The sequence below is a fragment of the Limulus polyphemus genome, unplaced genomic scaffold (assembly GCF_000517525.1).
Source record: "Limulus polyphemus unplaced genomic scaffold, Limulus_polyphemus-2.1.2 Scaffold60, whole genome shotgun sequence".
Classification (NCBI taxonomy): domain Eukaryota; kingdom Metazoa; phylum Arthropoda; class Merostomata; order Xiphosura; family Limulidae; genus Limulus; species Limulus polyphemus.
Window position 1 is genome coordinate 817,087 of NW_013665670.1, and position 19,771 is coordinate 836,857.

At 32.8% G+C, this 19,771-nt stretch overlaps 1 protein-coding gene across 1 annotated transcript in view; it reads left to right on the forward strand.

The window, feature by feature from the left end:
* LOC106464481 (iroquois-class homeodomain protein IRX-6-like) overlaps positions 1-16,021 on the forward strand; it is a 31,411-nt gene extending 15,390 nt beyond the window's left edge. Inside the window, exons 3-5 of the mRNA XM_013924627.2 lie at positions 4,319-4,434; positions 8,567-8,973; positions 11,793-16,021. Of these exons, the coding sequence (XP_013780081.2) occupies positions 4,319-4,434; positions 8,567-8,973; positions 11,793-12,544 (1,275 nt within the window). The 3' untranslated portion in view covers positions 12,545-16,021. The remainder of the gene's footprint in view (positions 1-4,318; positions 4,435-8,566; positions 8,974-11,792) is intronic.
* The last annotated feature ends 3,750 nt before the right edge of the window (positions 16,022-19,771 follow it).

The following is a 19,771-nucleotide window of genomic DNA, read 5'->3' on the forward strand; positions in this document are numbered from 1 at the left end:
AGGCAGTGTTAAAAATATAGTAAGCCTAATGCTAACGTCGTATGAGAAGTATAATTAATTAAAACTACTGTAGTTTTTTTTTCTGTTTACATACAGTACTCGTTATGCATAAAATATGTGTGCTTGTTACTCTTCTTTTCTTTTTCTCCAGAATTAAGAATATTATACAACTCTAGAATAGGTATATAAAGTTTTATCCACCAAGTTTGCCCTAAGTGAAGTCTTCCAAAAAATTTCCAAAATTATCACTATCCCTAATCTTTGTCCAGCTATGAAAAAAAAATGCCAGTATTTATTTTCTTTGTGATGTAAATCTGAAGAAATACAGTGGACAAACTGTTGTAAAGTGTGATTGTCAAAAATGTAAAATCTGCTTTAGAAATAATGTGTGTTTCGTCATCATTCGCCGTTTCAAAAAATCAATTATAAAACATTTTGAGGAACAAGTCCAGTAACGAACATTGAACTGTGCGAGTGCCTAAAGATCTCGTAAATTTTATAATATATCCTAGTCCTAGCGACATAAACATATAAATTCAATCTGTTTCGACTTAGCTGAAGCAGTTACACACTTCTTTAGTTATAAATAAATATTTATTCTTCAAACATCAGCGGTGAATGAGAAAAAACATCGTTTAATACATATATATTTATTAAACGTACTTCCGCAGGGCCCCCGAAAGCGTTCTGTTTCCAGAGTAAATAAAACCAAAATTAAAAGCAACAAATATTATTAATTTCTTGATTTTGAAGTTCATACGTCGTGCTGTGTTGTAGCCCTTAAAAAGTGCATAATTCTTCTCGTAATTCATGGCATGCGTACGTTTTACTGACGTCACGACAGTACAAATTGCAACGTTAAGCGTCCCGTATGTGACATCATTTTAATGTCTACTGACAGGCTGACAGACAACACACTATTTTATAGTGATGTGAGCGGTTAAAAGAGGTAACCCCTCCAGACGGTCTTCGGCCCCCTTTCGGATGATTAAATATACACCCTCCTCTCTTCATCTCATTACTATCGTTTCCAAAATTCATTTCGCGTAACTCAGCTCAGAAAAGAGTGACATCCGGTGTTACCACTGCTTCCTGTTTATTCTCACACGTTGTCATCCTTAAAGGTAACACGCTTTCCAATCCGATATCCTGATCTAAATATATATTTCCTGTAAGAGTTGCTTCTCTTTAAAAGTGTAGTTTAATTTAAACAGTAAATGGTTACATTGTACGTGTCTTGGGTTAAAGTAACGTACAAAAATACGAGAAATCCATCCAAAAACGTTGGAGTGAAAAAAAAAAGAAGCCAAAATTCTGCTTTTGGTCAAACAGTAGGCGATATCTCATAAATTACTCACATTGCGTCATTTTATTCATGTGCTGTAAACCTGAATTTATATTCAGCGTGAGTTCCCAGTAGAACAACGCTTACGTACCAGTAAATATCTTATTTATATTCTAGAGTTCCCATAGAACAACGCTTACGTACCAGTAAATATCTTATTTATATTCTAGAGTTCCCAGTAGAACAACGCTTATGTACCACAGTGGAGTAAACTCAAGCCTATACGTCTATTGTCCAATGAGAGCCGAGCCTAGCCCATGTAATGGTCAGCGTGCTGGATTGTGAAGCTTAGGTTTTGTGGTTCGCATCTTTCTACCTCGAGAAAATTCGCGCTCCGTATTTTGGGGCCGTCAATGAGTTATAAGAGCGACTGTCAAATCCTTCTATTTGGTTCGACAAGTGATGGCGGTGGATGATGTTGACTAGCTGCCTTCTCTCAAGTCTATCATTTGGAAATTAGGAATGGCTGGCGCAGACATCCCCCGGATAGCGTTGCGCGAAATCCAACAATTAATTGAACAGTTTGGTTTGTTTGGAATTTCACGCAAAGCTACACGAGGACTATCTGCGCTAGCCGTTCCTAATTTATCAGAGAAAGACTAGAGGGAAGGCAGCTAGTCATCACCACCCACCGCCAACGCTTGGGCTACTCTTTTACCAACAAATAGTGGGGTTTGCCGTCACATTATAACGCCCCCACGGCTGAAAGGGCGAGCATGTATGGTGGGACGGTGATTTGAACCCGCAACTCTCAGCTTGCAAGTCAAGCGCCCGAACCACCTGGCCATGCCGGACCCAGAATAAGAGGGAAAACAGCTAGACATCACCACCGTGGGATTGACCTTCCCAATATAACGCCCCCCACATGTTCGGAGTGACGGGGATTCGAACTCAGATTGTCAGTCGAGCGCCCTAACCACATTCAACTTAGCTCCTAATTCACCTAAGAATGATAACCGATTTACACTGAGTAAAGTCTGACGTGGTTAGGACGCTCGACTTGCGTACCAGTAAATATCTTATTTATATTCTCCAGAGAGATTACATACTTAGGCTCCGTCGTTTCGTTTCGAGATTGCGTGCGTTTATATTGGATGACGTCAAATTTCACCTTAGAAAATCCTTCTCAGATCCGGAATGATTAACGATCCGGATCATTTTTTGTAACGTGATGAGGACTCTCAATCTTAATGTGCCCATGAAATTTGGTACAAATCCGATCACAGTTTACTGAATTATAAACCGCGAAAATACTCTACCTCTCCATTATAAAAAATGATACAAAGTGACCCAGAATCCGAATCCAAATTTGGGGAGAACTGTCCCATGCTGACTTCCAATCTTGTGTAAAATTTTCATGTACATCGGTATATTAGCTTTCGAGATAGGCGTGCGGAAACAGACAGACACACGGACACGGAGAGGGAGAAACGTAAATATCTTCTTATTTATATTCTACAATTCCCAGTAGAACAACGCTCAATTAAGTTTGTTATAGCACTAATATTCAGTAAGTAAAAGATACAATATGAAAGAGTTATCAGCGAAAAGAAAACCGCTTTATGAACAGATTCCATTCGCACACACGTATAACAAGAGCAACGGCCCGGCATGGCCAGGTGGTTAGGGCGCTCGACTCACAATCTGAGTGTCGCGGGTTCGAATTCCCGTCCCAACAAACATGTTCGTCCTTTCAGTCGTGGGGGCGTTATAATGTGACGGTTAATCCCACTATTCGTTGGTAAAAGAGTAGCCCAAGAGTTGGCGTAGGAGGTGATGACTAGCTGCCTTCCCTCTAGTCTTAAACTGCTAAATTAGGGACAGCTAGCGCAGATAGCCCTCGTGTAGCTTTGCGCGAAATTCAAAACAAACAAATTCACTGTCTGCAGCTATTTGTGGTAAGAAATTGCTTTGGATGAAACAGAAAAGCAATGATATAATGCCTTTATCTAAAACAACTCCATTATAGTCAAGTACCGTGTAGGAACATCTTTAATAAAGCTTACAGAATGAATATGTCAATATCTTCTCAAAATAAGGAAATAAAATTGGAATTTAGTATCCTAATCCCAAAAATGTCGTAATCATTCATTTTACTCCGTGATATAACATACATAAAATAATTATATATATTTCCTTGTTTAACCCATTGTATCATGCTTGGTCTCTTACTCACTTTCATACTTTTATCATGTGGAAGGGCTTATCGATAATCTGAAGATATTGGCAGATTTAATGGTTCAGGTTGTGACATAATAGAAATTCTACAGCTTAAAAAAAATATACATATTATTTTAATATCAGTTTAACTTAAAATGTGTACCATTATGTAAGCACAAACACATAGTAAAAATTACAATTAAATGTAGAAAATGTATTTATAAACTGTATATCTTTGTTTTGTTTATTTAGATTAGGTAAGTAATAACACATTACTGTCATTTCTAAGTCATAATTTTATCATTCTTTGTTATCGTGATTCATTCTGAAGAAATAACGTAATATCAATGATTTTTTTTTAAATAAAGTAAATGTTTAATTAAAATGTAAACTACTACTACTATAGAAGATAACACTTTGATCATATCGTTTTTGCATGTTCTCAGGAACCTGAACTTTTAACTTTAGAATTACTAATGGGTCCAGGAGGACCTCACCTGTTTTTGATTCACATGAGTCACATACACACATACAAAAAAAAACATACCATCATTTTCAAAATTAACCCCATTAATTACTGTTATAGAGTTTCCTATGTCTCTGACATAAAATATAAGTGATTTAATATACTTTGTTTGGTCAGTTCTTTACACTTATTGTTATGATAGGCAATGCAATAAGTCGACCCCACTACAACAAGTCGGTAGTTTTAGAGTTAATATTTAACAAGTATGAATCAAACAAGAACGTTACAACTTGATTATGTTGTACTGCATAACTGGCATTATACATTTTGCTTTTCTTATCTTTTAGACCAACGGTTTCGACATCAAAGAAAATTTGGAAGCCTGGAGAAGTCTTTCTTATGCTGGGTCAATGTATTATCCTTATGATTCGGCTACTTTAGGGAACTACCCATTTCCTAACGGGTAAGTTAAATAAACTTATGTTTCTTTGCACATATGACCATAGATATTATTGTTACTTTACCCTATGTAATATGATTACAAATTTCACAACCTTCGTACGTATATTTTACAAAGTTTGTCAAACAAGTTCGTTTAGAAGATTGTTTGTTTGTAATTATGCACAAAGCTACACAAGGGCTATCTGTGCTCTGCCCACCACGGGTATCGAAACCCGGTTTCTAGCGTTGTAAGTCCGCAGACATACCGCTGTGCCACTGGGGGGCCGTTTAGAAGAAGAGAGAAACTTCACTGTAAGAAAGAGAATACAAAGTTTTTTTTTACATATACCTGAAACTCAAGGCATTTTAGATAAACGTAACATGTTGTTTCTCGTTTTAAACCTTTTGTTTGAGCTGTTGGTACAAGAGAGACACCAGAACGAAGTGTTATTTATTTAAATCAGATACAATTGTATATTATTTTTTCTTCTTATAGTACACACGCTATACCATAATTCTCAATACATCATACCATTATTTGTATAAATTAACATTTTGGCTACCGTCTAAGTCATTTAATGATTTCTCCTTTGAAACCACCCGATTATTTTAATCGTCCAAACAGCATCACTAGCAATAGAAATATTAATATCGAAACCCGTGCCTACCCTTGTAACACGCGAGAATTGTGACAGTTTTGCTTGGTAATTGCCAGAGAATTTTATTATTTCAAAATAAGCTATAATTTAAAAATAAAAGAAACTAACTGAATGGAAACTTAAAGTAATCATTATTCCGTATTAAGCAGAAACATTTTTGTTTTATTTATTGCAATATATATCTAAAGTATTATCAACACATAAGCTCCTCCCCCCAGTGGCACAGCGGTATGTCTGCGAACTTACAACGCTAAAAACCTGGTTTCAATACCAGTGGTGGGCAGAGCACAGATAGCCCATTGTGTATTTTGTGCTTAATTCCAAACAATTAACAAGTAGAATATTCTTCTTCTTTGTTTTGTTTCATCCATAAAAAAAAAGAATATACATCAGTTATTTTGCAATCTCTAAGTTTCACTCATAAAACCATACAGTCATAAAAAACTTACGTTAGAAATAATACCACCAAAACAAGGGATTCTCTAAATCTTGCAACAGGCAAAATGATATATTCACTTGGATCAAGTTTTTATATTGAGCCTGGAAATATAATTATGTTTTACATAACCAATGGACTGAAGCCAAATTTTTTCGGATACAAGTTTCTTCTGAGTCACTATATATATTCTCAATTGGTTATTCCAATCATACATGGATATCTTATAATGTATGGACATAGACGATACTAATATTGTTGTGTATGTTTAATTTCACGCTTTGTATACTGCATCAGTATCCTTGAAATAGGGTATTTCTGCCAAATAGCTCTGTGCGAGTAATCTAAACTTGTTTTAACATTTAGAAAGTCTTACAGCAATCTCAGACGTTGATAAAGAGGTCCGTGTTTTATCAACTAGGACATGTGTCCTACACATGTCCACAAAAATGTCGGCCTATAAAACAATCTGGTTTTGATAAGGCCTGGTCTACAAGGACGTTAAATGATGAAATTGGTCATGTGATATGTAAACATGTAGAAATGAGAATTTGGCCATGTTCTCAGGTTTCCAATTCGCCAGTGTCAGATTACTTTTTCACGTCCTTTAAGCTATCATCCTGTTTTACATATACAAAACATTTAAACTCAGCAAAAACGTGAAAATTTCGATCATGTAAAAATGATGTGTCTCCAGAGCTTGGAACTATTATGAACAAGTAAAAGTCGCCTTATACTGATTGTTAATATATATATATATATGTGTTATTTGAATTCAGTGTTTAATTCGCCCGAAGATTGATTATTATACTAACTTGTTAATAAAGAGTTATGTTAGAAAAATGCATCTTTAGAATAATTTGTTACAAAATATGAAGAAATTACGAAGTGATATACTCCTGATGGCTCAACAGCAAGTCTGAAGGCTTATAACGTTAAAAATCGGGATTCGTTACTCGTGATGGGCACAACACAGATAGCCCATTGTGTAGTTTTGTGCTTAGCTACAAACAAACCCACATATGGAAATGGTCCAGCATATTTTGGTTCGCTTGTTTGCTTGCAATTAAGCCCAAAGCCACAAAATGGGTTATCCGTGGTCTGCACACCACGGATACTAAAACCAGATTTCTAGCGTTACAAGTCCCTAGACTTACCACTGTGCCACTGGAGGGCCCACATATAGGGGAACAACAAGAGAAAACCTAATGAAGAGTTCCATTCTTTCATGCTTTAAAAACGTGGCATATAAACTATAAACAATGATTGATCAGAATCTTAGGACTGAATTTCCCGAAAAAGAAGTATTAGCCTTAAAGTCTAATAAACTGCTAGTTTAGCATAAATGAACGAGATTTCGAGACCAATTTGAAGTAATACTACTGCATCCATGGTGTAGCGATACTTTTGACTTTCTGGGAATAAACTGTATCTGTAGATATTCTACATGCGTTTATTTATTGCTTAAGTGCGTGTATATCTAGACAAGTACATTAAGATATGTTTGTTCTTTTACAAGAAAATTGATTTCCTAAATGACTCGTGAAAAGACGTAATGACCTTTGTTTAAATTAGTTAGAACTGGTGTTAAAGGTTGTGTCATAAGTAAATGTTGTCCGACATCCCGGGGCATTACAACTTAGCATGGAGATAATAAGGATGGAAAAACTTCTATCATTTTGAGTTTAGATAACAGATTAATAATTTTTATCTGTACCTAACAGAATCAGACTTTTTTATCTTTGTTCGTGAAAACTCTCATCCATTAAAGGTCGATTACTGAGTAAGTCATTAATTTTTCTGAGGTTTACGGTATTAAATGAATAGTTTGTTTGCTTTAAATTCCATTATACATATAGTGGTCTCCCTGAATCTCGATCCGAGCGCGGCCAGGTGGTTCGCGTGACGAACTGTGGATCTGAGATTCCATACCCTTTTACTGCAAAAAAAAAAAGAAAAGAAAAAGAAAAAATCACACCCTGCACATTGTGATTGTAGGTACACTATAAGTGTGAAGGTCAAATCCCACTATTTGATTTAAGTAGCCCAAGAGTTGGCGACGGATAGCGTTGACTAACTGGCTTCCCTCTAGTACAAAAAAACAAGCCTTAATCACATCTGGTCAAGTATGTTTGTCTGTCTCTTTATCTTTTAAGTAATTAAGTTTTACAAATATTTCAGAGTTTCTTTAGAATGTAAGTATAATTAGTAAAATTTCTGCTTTTGAAATTTAATATGAAAGTAACACTACGAATTGAACAGTTTTAACATATTTGTAAAATGATATATCAAGAGGATAACATATATTTATATATCAACATATATGAATTATAAGTAGTAGTGAAATACACAATATCGTGTGTGTTAATTAAATTAACGCAAGAAATAAGCTACACTTTTGAGTATTGAAACAAAATATCAGCACATAGACTAGGAAGCTAGTTTCGATACTTTTATGCGTCAGAAGATTATACAAGACTGAATAGAACGCATGGCAGTGTCAAACTATTTACTTTGTCTTTCTGCTAATATTTTATTACAAAAATGTGATTTATTTTTAGCCGCGTCTTAGCAGCTCATAAAATGGCTCTGAGTTGTGTTTTTTTTTTCGTTTTTTTTCAGGTACAAACTTTTAGCTCATAGCTCCGTCATCTCTTGACCGATTTGAGATCTAGTTAAAGTTTTGGACTAAGGAGGTCAAACTCTTTCGGGTGATTATTTTGCCATGCCCAAGGTCTCATAGATTAATTTACTCTATCGTGCCTAAAATAATTTCAATGTGAGGGCAGGCTGGTAGAGATCCTAACGAGTAATAAAATCGAATCCGGTATACGCGCGCCTCACGCTTGGTATAGCTGGTGCACAAAAATATAGTTAATAAAAAGGAAAATAACGGTCTCATAAATTAATTTACTCTAATCCTGCCTAAAATAATTTAAAGTGTCGCGGCTATTGAGGATTCCCTCTTGTTTACGTTAGTGAATTATAAAGTGTTATGTATACGTATACTGAATTTAACTGTAACGAACTGTCTAAAGTTCCTGGTGTTATTATTTTAGATATGGAATGGATTTAAATGGAGCTAGACGAAAAAATGCTACCAGAGAAACAACGAGCACTCTGAAGGCTTGGTTGAACGATCATCGTAAAAATCCTTATCCGACTAAAGGGGAGAAAATTATGCTTGCGATAATTACCAAGATGACACTGACTCAAGTGTCCACGTGGTTTGCAAACGCCAGACGTCGTCTGAAAAAGGAAAACAAAATGACATGGTCACCACGTAATCGGTGTGAAGACGATGACATCGACGATGACGGGGATGACGAAGCTAACAGAAGCAAAGGAGAAAATAGAACAGACACATCAAGAAGACGAAACGACAGTGATGATGAAGAGAGCAACGTCAGTAGAACATTGGAGAGTTGGGAAGAGAAGCCAAACGTTGTTATATCTCGTTTAGAAGGTATGTGCTGAATAGAAGTGGTATTATTGGATATTGTTATTAATTCTTTTCGTCTAAAAACTAAGATGTTAGGAACTTTAATATGCATATATATATATATCTTACTTTCTTCTAGCTTATCTGATAATTTTTATAACAATATACACGGTTACCTTAAGTCAATGCCTCATTAGATCTTACCATTATTAAACAATTATTCTATATAATTAGAGATTTAGAGTAAAAATTAATTTCTAGGCTGATTGGAAGGTATTATATATACTGAAATTCTGATTCTTAGAAATATTCTACACATATCTTGTAAATACTTATAAATATTAACTTTCAAAATATAAAGACTTTATTGTTCAAAATAGGTTAATACATTTTCCCCCTCAAGTTAACATTACCTTAAGTGATAAAGTTTGTATTGTAAGATTAAGTGTAAACATATGATCACTTCAGTAGGCTAATTAGAAGACTCGGCATAGCTAGGTGGTTAGGGCGCTTGACTCGCAATCTGAGGGTAGCGGTCTCGAATCCCCAACATACTCGCCCTTTCAACCGTGGCGGCATTATAATGTGACGGTCAATCCCACTATTCGTTGGTAAAAGAGTAGCCTAAGAGTTGGGGTGGGTGATGATGACTAGCTTCCTTTCCTCTAGTCTTTCACTGCTAAATTAGGGATGGCTAGCGCAGATAGCCCTCGTGTAGCTTTGAAATTCAAACCAAACTATATGTTAGAGATTCCAGAGGGAAAATATTATAGAATCCCTTAGGACAAATGCATGGATTCACCTCCAAATAATCATAGTTTCTTTTTTTTTACCAAATTTAGTTCACGAATTGATGCTAGTTACTGTTGTTTTGCTGATTTACTGAATATTGAGTAAGCATGGTTAGAAGATTAGAATAACGAACTGGGATTCAAAGGATTCGTGTTCGAGACGTGGTAGTTTTTAAGCACCCTTCGTACTTTCAGCTGCGGGTGCGTTGCAAGAGTAACAGTCAGTTCACTCATTTGGACAAAAGTAGTCGCTTTTGGCGGGAGGTGTTTCCGACTGGTTTTCTTCCTTCTGTTCCACAGAAAAGAACAGCAACGATTGTGTCTGGGCTGTGGGATCCCTGATTTGGCCGCTTAGTCCGTTGTGTGCATGAGGTGATATTGTAGTGTACAAATAAAGCAACATACTTATTTTAGGTATATTACTGTATGCCGCATAGATTATCATGCACTCTGCAATGTAGGAACATTTTCCCTAATTAATTAAGCAACGTTCCTTATGCCAATCTATTTGTACATATATATATATACAAATGCTTTTTATTCCTTGGTTCATTTTGATACTGGATGCTCCTTTGTTGTATATATTGATGCTTACTAGTTCAGTCAATTATATCACTTTTATTTACTTTCCAAAATATTTTGCATTCGGTTTGTTTGTTTGTTTTTTAATTATGCACAAAGCTACACAAGGGCTATCTGTGCTCTGCCCACCACGGTATCGAAACCCGGTTTCTAGCGTTGTAAGTCCGCATTTTTGCATTCGGAAAGTTCTTGTTCGATTTACAAGGATAATAAAAAACACAAAAACCTACAAAGTAACATGCGTTTTGATGTAGAATAACACTTACTTTTCTTCGTAGTATAACACATTTTGTGCAAAAGTACAGCAATAAACATAGTAATCTAACTCTTAAGCTTAACCATGGATGAAAACACTAAGCATCGTCTCGAATCAACTGAAAACTAGAGAACGAAAATGTGTTCCTTTTTATATCTTTCTTATATTTTATATGTAAATACATGTATATATATACTATCAAACCACATTCTACGTTTCTTTGTTCAATCAGTTATACGCTCAGCTATTTAAATGGAGTACATATCTTGAAAAAAAAATCAAAATTAGCTTTAAAAATAAATAAACGAGAGTAGAGCCCACTCTTTTAAAAGAAGATTATGTCTGGATTTTACTTTGTTCTCTTTGGCGAGTTCATGCGCAGTTGAAAAAAAAAAATGAGGCGTCTAGTCGTGTTAACGCAGAGTGCACGTGTGGGAGTGTGTATAGATGGATGAAAAGCAGGGTTAGCGCTTTAACCAGGCGTGAAATGATAATTTGCGGTTAAGAGGCAGTAGGTGATAATCAGCTTCAAAATTAATCGATTCTGCTTTATGTGCTAAAGGCTCAAATCGGGAAGCCTCTTGTCAACACAAGAATGGGGTGAGAGGACACATTCTAAATTATATACCTTAATTGTAGAATAATATATTTTGTCTAAAATATAAGCAAACAGCTATTTGCACGCGACGTTATATACATATGTATACAGATAAGACAAACTCTTGTGTAACATTTTTCTTAGTTATATAACAAATCATCAGTGTAATCGAAGTTTGCAGGCATAAATCCCAATTCTTCACACTTTTATTTTAATAACTTATGGCTATTTTATTAGGAAACTCTTTCAATAGCAGATAACTTGAAAACTCCAAATTCGCAAAGTTTAAAAACTCTGTGTCACACTTAAGCCGTAAACATGCAAATTCCTTATTTTTTTCTACGTACCATAACAGAATACAAAAAGCCTATAAAGCTCCATTTTCAGGACGTTTTTAGAGTATATATATATACACATTTTGCATATACCGCGTATGATAGTTCTTCTTAGAGATGTGTGTTATAGTATTCGTAATATTACTGTTAAGATACAGAATGAAAACAAGCGGCTTAATCTGAGAAAGAAATTCTCTACAAAGTTTTATTAACAACATATTAGAGGCATCACCCTAAGGATAATATATGTAACATGTAATCACTTCTGTCGTCTCTTACAGGCTCAGAAGATTCAGGAAATATCGATCAATTAGATGTCGAACATGATCGAGTTTCTTTTGATAATGAATTGGCTACCAGCAATACAAAACTTCCAGAAACCAAGAACGCAATCAGCTCTTCACCTGGTGTTCCCGAATCGTTGTGTTCTTCTTTCTCGCCGGGACATTTTCCGTCAGCAAGTCGGTCCACTGACAACCACAGTCCAACTACCGAAACTTCGACTAATCCTATTAAACCTAAAATCTGGTCCATAGTGGATACAGCAACATCCAGCTCTCCTTCCCCCTTGGTGTCAGGTAAATTAAATCCCCTCCAAAGAACAACTCGTTTTGATTACTTAACCCCTTACCCTAAGTCCACGTGGTGCATAAGCTCCTTTGAGAAAGATGCATACCCTCTAAACTCTAGCAATGGTCCACCAGCTGCACCTCTAACCATTGCGACCTCACCATCTCCATCAAACTCGTCTCTAGTCTCGTCTACTGGTCTCTTGGAAACTTCATCTTCGTCAGCATCTCTTAACCTTCTACGTACAGCAGCTGCTGCATTTTCAGCCAGTGACTTAAATACACAGAAATCAGGGTCAAGTGCTTCGCTGCCGGTGTTCAACCACTCTTTACCCGGGTCTCGTTTAATCTCGTCCGTCTCGCAAACTCCTATATCCGCGAATGTTCTGACGGCTGCTTCTAGTACGTCTGTAGTTTCTACTATCCAGACTGGTGCTAGTTCCACCAAAAGCATCACTTTATGATAAGAAAAGACAAAACGTCTTTATGAACCTGCAAATAATAAACTCAGTGCTGTTGGCCGTTATAGCTTTCTGTGAAACAAACATCACGTAGTAGCTAAAACTCGATTTTCACATTATTATCGTTTCCTTCTGGATTTCAAAAATTATGTTTTTAACTTACATTTACATTATTGGTCAAATGATATTCAGTATGGAGCTTGACAATAGATATATGACATGTGTACCTCATATTAATATATTTATGTGTTATTAACTTCTATCTGAAGTTTGGAAGAGAAAGTTAGCTATTTAATATCAAAGGTATTCACAACTTATATTTCATATCTCACAGTTCAGTTGATTAATTTCGTCTAAGGATGCAAATATGTGGTACAGATGTTATATAGAGTCTGGGACATTTGGTTACGGACAATTTTGACATGGACTTTCTGTTACGAAAAATATTTCGTAATGACATCCAAGTTATCGTCACATCGTTACGGAAGGTTTCGTTACAAGTTGGTTTTGTGATTGGTGAATTTTGTTACTAGATTCATCACTATGATACATATATTATGTTTACAAATGTTCAAGTTATTAAAGGTGTCTTGAATTCAAATCAAAGTATGTTAAATTACAATAAATGTTTTTGTAGACCTAAATCGTAAGTTATGTTTTATGTAACACTGTTCATGACGACCCTTCCCTGTAACACATCGTAATACAGGCTCAGACACCCTCTCACCCCCAAGCTTTATGTAAACTTTGAATGGTTCCCAAATGATTCTACAATTTATGACCCATTATCATTTTTTTATTATTTTCACCAATCAAATCTATATCTAAAACCTACCTGTCACAAAACGAGTATTCGTAAGAAAACTGATATGTCATAAAAATGATGAAACACGAATGTACCCATCACAAATTGTCCCAGTAACTAAATGTTCGTAACAAAATATCCGATCCTGTTATATATATATACCTTAACTGCTTTATAAGGGTTTCGTATAATATATCGTCTATTGGTGTCATTTTGCATAAAAAAGTTATTAACACACACAGCCGAAGAAATCAGTTTGTAGAAATTGGCACGTTAGGTTAATATCACAAGGTAATAAATTAAATGACAAGACACACCTGAAACAATAATATTTGCGGTACGAAACATAGAGATTAATAATGAAAACGATATGTTTCCAACCCTAAGTGCATTACAAAGTACATTCATAATACATAGCTTCGTATCACTTAAAACGGTTTTAAATAGAAAGAAACTTTATTTCGTATGGTTTGCTTTGGACTCAGACATAATGAGAAGTGCGTGAGTTTACTAAAACAAATAATGTAAAAATTAAATATGCAGCTTGAATGTTGTTTTCAAACTGCTTAAGTTTATTTTTAATTTTCAGTTCAAAGTTTATAAAACGTGGAGTTTGATCAGGTAGTATATACCGTGCGTATATTTAGGAATGATATAACATGCACATGTAAGCCTGAATCGGTACATCACACACAGACACATACACACATATATATACAAGCTTTATTGACAAAACACGACTTAGATTACTAACCGTGTCGACGATGGATATCCGTAAGTAACTAAATGTAGTGTATTTCGCACAGAAAAATAATAAACCTTTAGTAACATTTTCTACGTTTGATCAAAGTTAACAGATGAAAAGTTGTACATGTTTTTAACTCTTTATTTTGTTTATCCGACATAAATAAGGTTTATTATTATATTTGTTAGAGTGCTTACTAATTTCCCGAAACACAATATACATAAATGAAGAAACCGGAAAAATCTATGTGTAATAAGAACATAAAGCAATTAAACAGAAGGTGGATTGATTTCAATGAGAAATATTTTGGAACATAAACAGAATTCTGATACTTTGAATATGTTAAATTTCTATTTGTTACAAAAAATATTATTAAGTATTGCATAATTTTTTACTCGAAAATTCATAATATTAGAACACAATTATGTGTAACCAGTTGTTTTGCATAATACAAGCACAAAAATTACCAGTATAAAAACCTTGTCATTTATTTATACGTACAATACATTGCTATGAAAGTATCTAGAGAGAACTCGTGTTACGACTTATCAAGTAAGAGAACATACTTGACACAAAAAAAAATATCCGTACATTCTGCTTGTATATATATCAAGAAAGATATAAGTTATATTCGTTTATAACAGTTAAACGTACTATATTTACTTTCAAAAGTTTACAACCAGGAAAATATTTAAAAGTATTGGAACGACTATATTTTACAGCGAACACAAACGCCTATTTTAAGCACAATTTTACTTTTTACTTCATCATTCAAGTCGAACACCTTTCATTTGTGATATTGCATTGTAGGCAGAGGTTAAGTCCCATTAGTCTATTATATCGTAATAACGTATGGAATAATTATAAACGCAATTAAAATATACTTAGAGGCTTATATTTATATACGGGTTTAACAAGAGCTGCGGTGGTATAACCATCCGAAGTTAATTTACTCGCAATGTACACATTTAAACAGGTTTGTCTTTATTTCGGTGTAATTATATATATATGATGACAAATTTTGTCAAAACAATTTCCACGAACTGATCCCTCATTTTGCAAGCTTATTATCGCGACTAAGTGCTTAAATCTGCTTTTTTTTTTAGAAATTACAGGTAATAATAGTTATAGCAACCAATATCAGGAACTTTTGAATTCAATATTTCAAAATTATGCAAATAATTTTGACACTTGTTATGAATATTTTCGAGAGGAAATTCAATTTATGTACTTATTTTTAAGCATATGTAATTTCAATCACCAATTTCTGTAAATTCATTTTCTTGAACGCACCAAGTCTTAATTTTTTAATGAATTACTCAACTGAATCTCTTATTATTTATACCGATGATCACAATGAATCTTATCAATTAAACTCAACTTGAACAAATGATTTAACTTTAATTTGTATATGGAACTATAAAAATGGTGTATCCAACGTGTTCAATGTATCTTGTTTTTTACATGTCGTGATATTTGTTTTACATCTGTATACAGGGAAAAATTATGATTCACCTCCTGATTTGAGTTTCCATGAAACTGGGTGAAGTTATTATTTATGAAGTGATATACTGTGAATACCTTTGTTATTTTCTGAACGATAAAGTACAGTTAACCTTTTTTATTTGTTTCAGAAGCACTTTAATGTAAGCCTAAGAAGAAACTGATTTATATATAATTTACGAAAATATAACAATACTGAAAAAAGTTAACCTCAGTTGTAAATAAATATGTACGACGTGTGTTAATTCCTAAAAGTATGTTACAACTCTTTGAGGATGTGTTTACTCTTTCGTCTCAAGCAAGTTAGTATTACTTAGCTTTATATATAATTGCTGCAGATAATTACTTGTGGTATACAAATTCTGAAACTTTTTCCACTTGTATTTGCATTTGTATATAAAATAAAGTAGAAAATAAAGCACATTTTCAGAGCCAAGTTTGTGTTAAATAATTAATAGTACATCATTGTAGAAAAATAAAATCACTTAAACACTTGAATGTGTATTTTTTTAATTAATAAGTACGTCATTGTAGAAAATTAAAATTGCTTAAATTATTGAATTAGTATTTTCTTAATCAATAAGTACATCATTGTAGAAAATTAAAATTACTTAACTTCTTGAATGAGTATTTTTCTCAAACCTTTCAAACACAGTATTAGTATTATTCTATTTTAGATTATTACAATTATCTTCTGATTGCTACAAGTTTTAATTAAATGTTTAAACCTTATTGTTAATTTATCTGTAATTTTATGCAATGAATAAAAATCAAAATTAAAGTTTCTACGGTTACCCATTCTTTCTATCAAACTAATATTAATTGAAAAGCACTATAAATTATAGACGATGATAGCTAAATATCAAAAAGATTTCACAATTCTTCAAAGTTGGAAATTAAGCCTCCTGGAGATGTTTGTTTTATATTAATGTTTATATAAAATAGAGCTATTCCTATTTATTATATTTGATTAGCAATTTTAGAATATCTTACTGAATTAAAAGACATAAATATGTATGTTTTGTTTGTGATATTTCTGTGTGTACACTAAGCAAATACACGTTTTTAGAAACATATATTTTATAATCAACTGAAGTTTCAAAGAATCACACAAATAATTTACACAACCATAAGTTAAAACGCGTAATAATTAAATTATAAAATTAAAACATAAAATAGTTCCAAAACTAATTGTTCGAGAATTTGTAGCAGACTAATAAGAGGAAAAATGCTTAAGTATTCGTGAAACTAATTAAATAAAAACTATAAATGATTAAACTAATATTTTCTATTAATCTATAGTTATGATAAGGTGTGGACTGAGATTCAAAGTTATATGAAACTCAATTATTAATTATTAATTCCATATATTTTAAAATTATAAGTTTATGTTATTTTACTGGGAGCAACTCGAATGCCAATGACATGACATGAATTTTCAGTTGACTATGAAATATATTTTTATGCTTTCCAAAAGGTAAATTTTATGCTAAATTGTTAGGCAAAGAATATATAGATATAATAAAGATATATAATAAATAATACTAGTAGATAAATGTACAGTAATTAAAGCATATGAAAATAATTAATTTTTGTGGGTACTATGGTCATTAAAGATTATATAAATCTCGATAGCATTCTACTTGAGTACTCGATGGCTCAGCGGTGATCCTGAGGGCTTACTACGCTAAAAATCAGGTTTCAATAGCCACAGTAAGCAAAACACAGATATCCACTGTGTAGCTTTGTGTTTAACAATAAAAGAAACAAACAATTCTACTCGAAAAACGATTATTTAAAAAGCCCCACATGGTTGAACCTGATAAGGAAACGTACATATTTTGAAATAATTTTTTATATATATTATAATATACTATAAAAGAAGTTTTATTAGAAAAATAGGAATTCATGGTGGCTACTTACAATAGCATAACATAAAATAAATTAAATGCAAATCGTAACATAAGTAATACAATTTTAAATGACAATATAAAAATGATAAATAATCAATACCAGCATCTATTTTACAGCTATATGTTAAGATTTATAGTGAAAATTCAACATATCCGTTGAGTTTTTATTTTATTTTATGTTCTTGTTATTCAAATAACCCTACACATTTTCGACTTTTTTGTATTTCGAAATGTATTTTGTATGCATAAGCAGTCAGAGTTAATTTCAAACAAAACAATTATCTTAAAAAGTTATTAATTTCTTTGACAAAATGTAGTTTAATTTATCACTGTTTCTGCGATTCATGTGACATAAGTGTGAAATTTATTTTTTACAGCTGTTTGAATTTTAGGAAATCTTAAATGCAGTCATTGTCAGAAAATACATCAGTTCAAATACGTATTTAACTTTATCTTTCATTGAGGGTTTTTCTTTCTTTTCATTCAACTTAATAAACAATGTGCATGTAATTTAATAGGAAAACTGGAACTGTGGATTTACACTTTTAAGATATTTGAATAACGAGTAATAAATATAACATATATTTACTTGGAAAAATTATGAAATAGATTTCTTACACAAAACAAAATGTTTTCACAAACAAAGGCTGATGTTATTTTTACAGTTAACCATTAATTGGAATTTGGTCATACATTATCATAACGTAAAAAGGAAGATGATGTTTTGTGCATCACACACAAACCCAAAAATCTCCGCATTTTTTATTTTCAGCGTTAGACAACCAGCAACACTGAATCACAGAGAGTGAGTGGGTGAAACATAACAATGAGCGATGGATGAATTCCGTGTTAATTTAAAAAATTGGGGTGATAGCGATCACAAGTTTCCATTACTGCTGACACCCGATTAACGAAGCAATTTTCCTAAACCATTAATTTCAATATACCTAGTTTAAACTTGATGTACTTTATCAGTAACGGTACTCATGCATATTATATATATATATATATACGGTGTGTGTGTGTGTGTGTGTCTGTTTTACTTTTTTATTCGTAAACTAAACTTGTAAAGATGTGCTATTTTCATTTATTTTTTACCCCAGTGTCCATAGATACATGTATTAATTCTTTCGAATTTAGGATGTTTATATTTTCGCTGATGTTTATCGTCTTCATTCAACTATTTGCAAATCTTCAACAAATTTATCTTCATAAAATTCAAGAAAACATTTACATATCTAAAATAACATTCAATCAAAAATTAAGATTTTTTTTATGATTGTGTTATTTTGGTAATTTTAGCTAATACATTCATGTAGCGTGGAACTTTGGAAATTTTTAAGTAAACGTTTAGCTTTCAATACTTAATATTTTCATTAAAAGAATATATATAGTTGGGATGAAAATTCATTGTTCCTGTAAACTGACCATTGTTATTTACTGTGTTATAATACAATATTGATATTCTAAGCGGTATACAGTCAATATATATAGTCTCTGAAAATATTTGAAAAATAAAACAATTACAACATACGTATAAGCTAGTTATTATTAAAGTATATTACCACATATAAAAGTAATTCTTTCTAAATGTAGGCTTTTTGAAGCTAATTTCGTCAATAAGGTAGAAAATCAAAATCGCTACCAAATTTTTCATATTGAAAACTTAAGATACAAAAATATGAGTAGTTTAGTTTCCATAAACAAGTAGAAATTTGAGGATTCCTGGTTAGTTTACTAGTTATATTCATGATGTTAGTAAAACACTTAATGCAATTATGTAGGGATGATGCAAATGGCATCTCTGCAATCTTGTTTGCATTGTTTTTTAAAGACTGATATTAGCTATCCCTACATTTACTTTCCCTTTTCAAAAGTTGTTTTTTACTTATTTGCTTGTTTTCTAATCCAATGTTTCAATATACTTAGGGAGGTTGTATTTATAACCTAATTCTAAAAACAATGATGTTCCAAGTGTAATATTCATTCTTTATTTATTACTGGCTGGTAATTCCTGTTTCACCCTGTACTTAAGTTTTTTAAAGGAACGCCAAATTTCCGTAAGAAAGTTAACTTCAAGAGATAATGAAAACATCGTCTACACTAGAATTATGACTTTTTAATTACTACTAGTTATCAAAAATACTTATAAAAGCTGATACTCAGTTTGAAATTATGTCACCTCAGTGAAATTAGTTGACACTATTGTTTGATTTTTGATATGTCATGTAATAAAAAAAAAAAGATGCAGAAGAAAGAAGAAC